Raw genomic sequence first — 11,187 nt, forward strand, 5'->3', positions numbered from 1 at the left:
CTAAAAAAATGGCACTGGTCCTTTAATAAAGGAATTATTTAGCTTATGCTAAATAAAATATGTTTTTCCGTGTTCTAGAAGCTGTGCTACAAACAGACAATTACTCTCTAGTTTTCTGTGCTTCTCATTTTAGAAATTTTAGGCATTGCAGGCTACTTTAGAGGAGACCTTGAAACAAACTAATCAGTGTAATTGACTTTCCTAGAAAGATCCAATCACAGTTAAAGTAACTTATTTCCATCTTATTAAAAATGCATGCGCACTTCTTTTGTCTGAATGTGCTGCGTTTCTGTTTCTCTCCTACCTAATTTTGTCTCTTTACTCTATAATTACTTTGTAAACAAAAAAAGAAATAAAAACAGGGATGCAAAAAAGCCCTGTAAGCACACAACCTTGGCACCATTTGTCCTCTTGTCCAAATTACCAGAGTGTAATCTAAGGCTGTAGATACACAGTGTGAAGGCACTGCACCATGTAAACTTCAACGTCAACCAGTGGTCAATCAGGACATTAAATCCACCATTTTAAATCCACCATGAAAGCAAGCCCTGTCTCTCAGGCTTATTTTTTAGAAAAAACAAGCCAGGAAATGTGAGAAGGAAGCCATTCTTCATTTTCTCTGGAATACTGGCATGGAGCTATTAAGTTTACCCTAGGGCCCAACACAAGCTGCACCTTCTGTTTAAATCTGTCTTTGCCCGTATAACTTCAAAGAACACCACTGTTGAATATGGTGGAACTTGTAGTCATTGAGGGTCGTTCAATACATTTTTGCAATGGATCTGCTTAGCAAAGATCAATTACAATTTAGCTTCCATGCCATAAAGCTAGGTGGGTGAAGGACATGCCATCCATATGCTACAACAAGTGCAATAAGAGTGTTTACCGTGGATTTGACTGTAGGTCTAACTTTATGCAATGAATGACTTTCATCACATTCTATCTTTTTATCTTCCTACCTGGAGTTTTTCCACTTCCAGTTCAATTTCAACAGCAGCTAGTCCGCCCTTGCCTTGGTCTGCAGCGAGCTGGTGGAAGAAACCTTTCCATTTTATAAGGACTTCTGAAAACTGTAACTGAAATAAGAATAAAAGAAAAATAAGTTTAATACTGATTTTGTGATCAAGCTACAACTCCTCATACAAAGCCAACACATGAGTGTTCTGTATTAATGGCTTTAATATGCTTTAAAATGATAACCATACTTCCAAAAAAGTGAGAACAACTGCTATATTATGGGTAGGCAACAAAAAGACAGTGAATTAAACAGCTAATTTAAGCCAAATTGTATTTTAATGGAAATGGTAAATTACATTGATTGCTACAGGGTAAAACTGGCCCATTAATTCAGACCATGATTGAACACAGCATCCTGCATATAGAAACAAACAGCAGACCTGTTAGTTTATATTGCAACAGTTGTTTTCCTAATTCCAAATCTATGACAGAGGGAAAACAAAAAGGCTACAGAATTTGGTCGCATACTCGGATCCTCTTAATCCAATAAACATTTAATTGCAGAAGAGTATCTTGCTGTATGCTGAAGCATTTAAATTCAGAGTCTAAGGCAAGTGTTGCTCTTTTTAGAGCAGAACAACAATAAATGTTGCTGTGGATAGATGTTATTAATACTCGACCCCTCGCCTGCCCAACTAAGAACCTGGGTGCTGGGTGGCAATTCCCTACCAACCTGCCATTTCTGCTAATCCCAGATGCGGAGCCAGGAGTGAGGATTCCATACTAGTACTAAAATGCTTTTACTAGTAACATGGTCACTATGTCCAAGGATTCTCAGATAAGCATTATACATACAGTCAGTAGCATCTGCTTGCGTCACATTTAGGGTTAATGCCTTAAAAAAAGGAAGCTGGGGCTGATCTTGCTGGAGAGTTGCCGTTTTATCTCCTGACCCAACCTCGTTGTATTTCAGTTTAAAGCAGAGCTTAAATGGCACATTATAAAGCGTATATGAATCTGTGAGATTTCTTAAGTTAATTGACTGAACTATTCATTATGTAGGGTCAGCTCTAAGTTTCTTGTACAGCAAATAGCCAGGGGCTGCCCTTTATGATACATAGTAAATTCAAGAAGTTTAAACCACAACCCTCAAGCAAACTCTCTTGCCAACCCAAGCTTTAGTCGATAAACCCTATTAACGTCGATAAGAGTTTTGATTCAATATTTTCAGTCCATTAGTCTCGCAGTCTGTTGACACAGAACAGATGGTACTATGGTGGGAAACTGGAGAAGGAAATCAGTGGCCATGACAAAGCTTGTGAAAGTAATTGGTGCATGTGGGCCATTAATTTAAATTTGACTACAAGAAAAGAGTTTTGACATAACGTGAACAAACCACAAACAACATCTTACTGTATAAAACAGGTAGAGCCAACATGTGGACTCTGGAGTTCCAGATACAACTCATGCTAACAGTGACTACCAGAGCCTTCAGGCTGAACATGACAGGAGCTGTAATCCATGAGATAGCTGGAGTGACAGAGATGCACAAAGACGCATCTCCAGTATACTGAAGATACTGTTGTGGCTGAGTAACCTCGCTAATGTGAAATTTGTACTGGTGTTTGATTCGGTGAATGGATACAGGATCAGTCACAGCTGAATTCAGCAACATCGGAGGGTTATATAACACAACGTATGCAAATAACCACTGTGGTTTTCCTCTGTGTATTAAATCAGCCTGGTCTAAAGTGACATTGACTTATGTACCAAAGGCAAGAAACACACTGCGAGTCACTTAAATTACAAGCTCAATAAGGATGTCAATAGCAGAACGTTGCAAGACGATTTTCCGCGTCTTCATTACCTCAACTAGCTAATTCCTTTATTATTCAAAATCCATTTGTGTAAAATAATGTTTGGATATCGTATTATTGTTTTTAGGTCTTTCTTAAATACACAGTGCTAAAGGTGAATGGAATTAACAACAAAATAAAAATGAAACTGAAAATAACCAAATCTGGACTGAAACCTTACCAAAAACTGGGGCCGTCCTAATGCTGTAAGCTTAATGGCGGAAAAACCATCTTCAGAACTGCCACCTGTCAATTTTAATAAAATAATAATAATGAATATCACTAAAAAGCAACATTATAAACCCAGGGGGAAACCCAATACCTTCCCACAAGAAAGTTGGGGCAAATCACACCGCAATAAAAATCCTTGTTGACCTGCAAGTATGGGTGTAGGCACTAGTTCAGGATTTTGCAGGTTTATTGAAGATTTACGCTTAATAATTAAGTCCAACCACAGTCACCTTGCCCCACAGCAAGGGACGAGTCTGCACAGTTAATTTGGCAAAAGCCATCCCACCAATTTAACTATGCATTATGCAGGGCCAGCCTGCCTTTCTTGCAGGAGAAGCTCCCTAGGGTTGACTCTTCAGAATATAACAGAGCTAGAAAGTTCAACTCGCCTGCAAACTCCCTAGTTATTGACACCCTTAGTGCCTCTGGATAATACTAAAAGATGGCTCTCCTCTTTGCAGAATACAATAGAATTAGTCCACTCCTTTCATAAAGAAAACCCAATGGCTTATCAAACATGAAAAAATCCTTACACTTTAATTGCATACAGAAAAAAAACCATACTGTATCCAAATTCATTTCAAGTGGGAAACATTTCGCGGAAAAAATAAATACCACCTGGAATTCATGATCAAATAAATCTGCCCATTGAGCCACAAAGTGTACATTATCACAGTGGAACATCATATTTAAATAAATTACATCCTAATCTTATTGTAAACTGTCAAGGAAAGATTTGCTAAAGAAAACTTCCCTCTGGCAGAAATGTATGCTCTGATGGACCTTTTATGATATATAAGCCAATGACTAAATCATATCTACATTTTTTTATACTACTTTTGAGTCTGCGAGAATATTTAGGAAAGATTTGACAGCAATGCAATGATCACCACACAATGTGCTATTTTCCATCTAAGTGCATAGCATAACATAGGAGCTCACGTATAAAAAGAAAATCTAGTCTAGGGACATTCCATTGGTTGCTATGGGGATTGCACCACATTTACAACGACAATTGTCCTTTAAAACGTAACCTTCGTCTTGGTGCATAGAAATATTAGAAGTCTCCTTACTAAGGTCTGAGGTGGCCCAAGCGTACCTGAAGCTTCAATACATCTGAGAAATGTTTCCATATGATGGTCACATTTTGCTTCATCAGCGTAAAAGTATGTTCGAGCACTAATAACTCCTCCACGTCGGTCTCCAAAGCCAGGCTGGACTCTGTATTTCTTCTCTCGCCGTGCCACACCTACAATGAAAAATATTAAACAAAAAAAAAAAAAAAAGGCTTAATATGCATACATTTTGCAAACTTCAAGACTCAAAAGCCAAAACAAAATAAATATGGAATCAAGGTTTCATTGATCTTCGAGGCTGGTGCATGACTGAGCACCTTCAAGTATTGAGAAGAACACTTGTCAAACTTTCATGCCCATGCAAAACAACATGTGAAACCCAGGTCGTTTAGCTTAAAGGTGGGAAAAGGTATGTTTGCCACTTTAAAGATATTTCTCAAATATACATATCTTTAGGATTTCTCAGTTGGCCTGACAAAGGGCCATCTTGAAAATAATAGTTTATCGACACTTGGAAAAGAAGCGTGTATATCATTTACAGTACCATGCAAAAGTTTGAGGTGGTGTGAAAAAAAAAAAAAGCTGTCATGTAAGATTGCTTTCAATCTTAACTTATTTTTATTATTTAACAAAATGCAAAGTAAGTAAACAGAAGAAAAATCGAAATAATATCAATATTTGGTGTGACCACCCTTTGCCTTCAAAACAGCATCAATTCTTCTAGGTAGACTGTTGTACATAAGTTTGGCTTTCGACAAAGAAATATATATATTAATACAAATAAATATTGACACATATCTATGTGGTTAGGATACTGACAGATAGTAATTAATGAACTAAAAAAAAAAAAAAAAAAAAAAGATTTATGCACAATAACCATGTCTACTGTGGCCTGTTTCAACAAAGCCTGTCCATAACCGCCAGTGCCTTTGGCCAGCATTAGACAAACCACAGACAACAAACTCACCAGTTAGCCCAGCATGAGATCAGAATACACACTGTGTTAATATTGTTTTAAAACGAGAATTATTTTTACTTCTATAAAAATTTTATTTTTGTTCTCCATAAAACGGCAGGAAACCAAATTTTTTATTAAGGACGAATGCATTTTATTTTTACAAGTCAGATAAAATAAGCAAAGACCAATTTCACACTTGTCATACCTATCTGACAGAATAATGGATGAAGGCGGATGGTCTGGCTGGTTTGGGATTGAAACAAAAACAAAAAAATATATATATTTTTTTTTTAAACCACTAAATTGTTGGATCTGTTCATGTACCCTTTAGTTATAAATCCAACATCCACCCATAGCTGTCTATATAATCAGCTTTTTAGGAAACCGTGACCATGTGTGTGTAACCTTTACAATTGGAGGGGAGGAAAAAGAACTTAGTACTAAAATAAAGATAATGGTTTCCACTCAGCTCAGCCTACATTTTGCCCTTTAAAATAGTAAAAACACTAGCTTATATTATTGCTAATAAAAAATGCAGTTCCAGACAATTATATCAATATACAGCAAGCAATGTTAACATAAATGAAACATCATTGGGAGTAAAGCTCGCTTTCAGCAGTGGCCTTAACACCTTTTTCTGTAAGTACTTATTTCCCCGTTTACCAATTGTACGGGTCTGTGGCACATGATGCCATTATATAAATCAATAGAATATATAAATACACGTGTCAACCATAAATGTTCATTAACTCTTAGCTCACTGAAGAACCTTAGCATACTCTGTCAATTGGAGGAGCTTCCAAGAACATTATGATGGAAACAAAGTGGTAAGCATCTCACGCAGCAAGAGCTGAACCTGCATAATGCATTGTTAAAACTGAGAATTCTTCCAGGAACTAACCCAATTAATACATTATGCCGGGCCAGCACAGCCCTTCTTGAACGATAAAGGCACTGGGGTTTGCCCCTTTATAATGCATTCCATAGTGATAGCAAGGCTTGAAATGAGCTCCAGATTTAGTGATCAAACCTTAATGCTCGCCTCAACCTGGTACGAAAACATTTGTCCATACAAGCATGTGTTTAATGACCTTGCATACAATATCAGAAGATAAGATTTGCGTGAAAGCTTATCTTCTGATATTGTAATATACCGTTGCTTTCTTTAGTTATCAAAAGCACCCTCTTCCTGACCATTGAATACTTTACTTAGGACATTCAATTGCACAAAGTTTCCTCTCCCTTTATTGGTTTGAACCCCTGGACTATGGTAGACTTTGCAGGCAGCGCAGAGGTGGAGCGGGGAGGATTATCTTCCATTGTCAACAGAAGCCAAATGGAGTCATACCATAAAAACTCAAAATCCAGTCTATAATGGAGGACACCTTTAATGACACAAAAAAAATCTATATATACCGTATATTCCGGCATATAAGACGACTTTTTAAGCCCAGAAAATCTTCTTAAAAGTCGGGGGTCGTCTTCTACGCCGGGTACTAACCGAGTACCGAATACTTACCCAGCCGGAGAGTCCCACGAAGCCACAAATCTCTAGGGGAGGGGCGAGAGGAGAAGCCGCCTCCCCTGGGCCGGTCTTCAGGGCCACGCCGAGGTAGGTGCAAGATCGTGATCTCCCCAACTAGCCCTGATCAGCAGGGCTGGTTGGGGAGATCACGACCTCCCTCTAACTAGCCCGACATTAGGGAGCTCAAGGTCTGGCACTTCAGATCTTGACTTCCCTGCTCCCTAATCACTACGCGCCGGCTATTGATGCCGAGCGCGGTGATGACGTCATGTCCGGGCGCTCGGCCTCAATTGCCGGCGCGTAGTGATGAGGGAGCAGTAAACAGAGGTCTGACATGACAGACCTCGTGCTCCCACGACTGGATGGAAGAAAGAAGATAGAAGATGAGAAAGGTAAGAGATGGGGAGAAAGGGGTGTGAGTGCAGTGTATGTATGTTGGTGTAAGATGGTCAGTGTGTTTGTAAGCTGGTGTGTATATATATATATATATATATATATATATACACACACACACACACACACACACGTGTGTATATATATGTGTCATAAAGCAAGTACTTACCCCAGCCATCGTTCCCACGCTGACATCTCTGCTCCTTCCCGGCTTACTGACACAGCAGCAAGCAGGGCCTCTCCAGCTACACTCCCACGCAGCTGCAGCCGGAGGTTAACAGGAGGGAGGGGGCGCTCGCTCCGTTGCCAGGGAGACGCGTCTCTCTCTAGCTGCCGGCAGAATCCAGTGAGACGCAGGACACGCTCCACCGTTGCCATAGCAACACGTTTCAAATACTGACGTCATTTTGGCGCCAAATTCGAACGTATTTAGACGCTTCAGTCCCAGTATCCTTTGCTGAAGTATCAGTTGAAGTTGGATTCCTATACCGAAGCGTTCTCTGTGTTTTGACCCTTTGTGTACCAGACCCTATTCTCACTTACTGACCATTATCTATTTGCTGCCTGCCTCTGACCCCCTGCTTGTTTTTTGACTCTGCCTCCGCTCGTGCCCTATTGTACCTCGCCTGGATTTGTGTCCTGTGTGTATTGGAGTTTTTTGCTATTAGGAACCTTTCACTTACCAGCTCACTTCCGGATAGTGACAGTATACTTCAGCCATTACTATGGTTCCTGCAGGACTCCAAGCCACACTTTCAGATATGAACGACAAGATGGAGAAGCTGGCCCAAATGATGATGGACATGCAAGCTCAATATGGAAATCTTCATAATGAAGTAGCTGACCTCAAAAACCAAGTTGCTGCTCCTATTAACCCTTCTCCACCACCTGCTCCCTCCGTTGCAGCTCCAGAGTTAGGACCGTCGTTTGAACCCCAAGTTCCTTTACCAACCAAATTCTCCGGAGACCGAAAGACTTTCCGTGCATTTATTACTAATTGCGAACTCATTTTTTCTGTTAAACCACGTACTTATAATTCTGACTCCGTGAAGATTCGTTCAATGATTTTGTTAATGGAGGGTGAACCTGCAAGTTGGGCACATCGTTTATTATCTTCAAATGATCCTGTTATTCATAATTACACCTCCTTTATTGCTACTTTGTCCTCACTATACGATGACCCACACCTCCACTCCTCGGCATGTTCAGCTATCCGTACCTTATCGCAAGGCCGCCGTCCAGTGGAGGAGTACATTACCGAGTTCCGATGCCTCGTTGCAGATACTAAATGGAACGATTACGCCCTTGCTGACCAATTTCGCCTGGGTCTTTCGGATGCTGTTCGTGACGAATTGGCTCATGGCCAAGTTCCCGATTCACTTGAACCTCTGATGGCTTTGGCTCTTTCTATTGATCGGAGATTGCGAGAACGTAGGGCCGAGAAACAACGTCCCTGGACTCCCTCATGGAGAACATCTATGCCTCGTTCACAGGATCCTACTCCTACACCCTCACCTCTATCGGAGGTGGAACCTATGCAGATCGGGCTAGCCAGATCTTCTCTGTCCGTTCAGGAAAAGAACAGACGTAGGGACAATAATTTATGTTTATATTGTGGAGCGGATTCCCATCTCCTGTCGGCCTGCCCTATCTGTCCTAAATCACCTAGAGGTGAGTCCAGAAACAGATCCTATTGTATTTCGTCCATACTTCTGGAGACCGCTACTCACCTATCTGTTCCTCTGCGTTTACAGTGGGGATCTCATCAACTTCATCTCCAAGCCATCATCGATTCCGGGGCAAGCAGCAATATAATTGATAAAGAATACCTCGCCAAACAGAAGATCCCTACCTCTTCTAAGAAACATGAGGTATTTATCCAGACCATTGATGGCTCACCCGTGTCTTCCGGACCAGTGCATTTAGAAACTGTCCCACTCACCTGTTCTATAGGGAATAGGCATACAGAGAGAATAACCTTTGATGTCATCAATTCCCCTTTATTTCCATTAATCTTGGGCCTGCCCTGGCTCAAGCAACATGATCCTGTCATTCATTGGACTACAGGACAAGTAACATTTTCCTCTCCGTTCTGCATCCGCCATTGTCTCAGTACTGCACATATTTCTCTTCAAACGTCCCCTACTGTATCCAGAACCTCCATACCGGGTTTGCCTTCATGCTATATGGAATTCCAGGACGTGTTTGATGAGAAGGGAGTTGAATGTCTTCCGCCACACCGTTCATACGACTGTCCTATAGACCTCATACCTGGATCTAAAATTCCTTACGGCCGTATATATCCCTTGTCGGAATCAGAACTGAAAGTACTACGAGATTACCTCGACGAACACCTAGCCAAGGGTTTTATTCGTCCATCCACCTCTCCGGCCGGGGCAGGAATATTCTTTGTAGGAAAGAAGGATGGGGGTTTACGGCCCTGCGTGGACTACAGAGAACTAAACGCTATAACCATAAAAAATCGATACCCTCTTCCTCTCATCCCGGAATTATTCGAACGTTTAAAGCAAGCCGCTATTTTCACTAAACTAGATCTACGAGGAGCATATAACCTTGTGCGTATTAAAGACGGTCATGAGTGGAAGACTGCATTTCGTACTCGTTATGGACACTTCGAATACTTAGTGATGCCCTATGGACTATGTAATGCTCCAGCTACCTTTCAAAACTTTGTCAACGATATTTTCCGGGATTTATTAGATACTTTCATGGTTGTCTATCTTGATGATATATTGATCTTTTCCGCTACCCTCCAAGAGCACCGCAGCCATGTACACCAGGTTCTTTCACGTCTTCGTGCCCACCGTTTGTTCGCCAAAATAGAAAAATGCAAGTTTGAAACTAATAATATAGACTTCTTGGGATTTCACATTTCATCCAAAGGCATCGAAATGGACAAAACTAAAGTGAAGGCCATTGAACAGTGGCCACAGCCTCAATCACGTAAAGATGTGCAACGATTCCTTGGATTTGCTAATTTCTATAGGCGTTTCATTCATAATTTTTCCAGAGTCGTCCTTCCTCTCACAACCCTAACATCCAAAAATACCAAGTTTTTATGGAGCACAAAGGCCGAGGAGGCTTTCGCCACGCTTAAACAAAGATTTACCTCTGCTCCTATACTGGTACATCCCAATTCTGATCTGCCTTTTATTTTGGAGGTAGACGCCTCTACAGTAGCGGTGGGGGCTATCCTTTCTCAAAGACAAGGACCTAAAAATCTACTTCACCCTATAGCATTTTTCTCTCGCAAACTCTCACCGGCTGAGAAGAATTACGACATAGGCGATCGTGAGTTGCTATCAATAAAGTGTGCACTAGAGGAATGGAGACATCATCTCGAGGGTTCTCGACATCCGTTTGTTATCTTTACCGACCACCGCAATCTGGAATATCTTCAACGAGCCAAGAGACTACGACCTCGTCAGGCGCGCTGGTCTCTTTTTTTTACAAGATTCAATTTTCACATAACTTACAGACCAGGAAGTAAAAATGGCAAGGCTGACGCTTTATCTCGCCAATACGTCAATGAACAGGATGACCCCAACACCACCCAACCAATAATTCCCCCGAGACATTTTTTGGTCACCAAGAAAGATTTTATTAGCTCCCTGAGGGACTACTTCAAATTCAGAGTTCATCGTCCTACAGTTCAACCGTTGCAGAGGAAAGGAGGACTCTTTTACCATCAAAATAAATTGATAATACCTCCACCTTTTGTGACCGACGCTCTCCGCATCTGCCATGACGCCCCGTTGGCAGGGCATCCAGGGATCTCAGGAACGCTCAGTTTGCTTCGCCGTCGCTTCTGGTGGCCTAACATGGCAATGAATGCAAAAGACTATGTGAACTCATGCCAAGTTTGTGCAAGGAACAAGACCTCACACCAATGCCCTCCGGGATTGTTACAAATTATTCCCACTCCCCAATCGCCATGGTCCTCCGTATCAATGGACTTTATAGTGGAATTACCTTTATCTAACGGATATAATACCATCATGGTTGTTGTAGACAGACTGACCAAAATGGCGCATTTCATACCACTGAAACACCTCCCATCAGCAACTGAGACAGCTGACATGTTCATAAGAGAGATTGTTCGCTTACATGGAGTTCCTCTTCAAATACTGACTGACCGGGGTTCTCAGTTCACTTCAAAATTCTGGAGGT

General features: G+C 41.1%; 1 protein-coding gene across 1 annotated transcript in view; it reads right to left on the reverse strand.

The window, feature by feature from the left end:
* PRODH (proline dehydrogenase 1) overlaps window positions 1–11,187 on the reverse strand; it is a 52,692-nt gene that overhangs the window by 20,964 nt on the left and 20,541 nt on the right. Inside the window, exons 4-6 of the mRNA XM_089489637.1 lie at window positions 4,144–4,293; window positions 2,995–3,059; window positions 960–1,076 (exon numbers count right to left, since the gene is read on the reverse strand). Coding sequence (XP_089345763.1) covers window positions 960–1,076; window positions 2,995–3,059; window positions 4,144–4,293 — 332 coding nt within the window. The remainder of the gene's footprint in view (window positions 1–959; window positions 1,077–2,994; window positions 3,060–4,143; window positions 4,294–11,187) is intronic.

Source organism: Sceloporus occidentalis, unplaced genomic scaffold (genome assembly GCF_023333645.1).
Source record: "Sceloporus occidentalis isolate IW3139 unplaced genomic scaffold, rSceOcc1.0.p SCAF_40, whole genome shotgun sequence".
Lineage (NCBI taxonomy): Eukaryota > Metazoa > Chordata > Lepidosauria > Squamata > Phrynosomatidae > Sceloporus > Sceloporus occidentalis.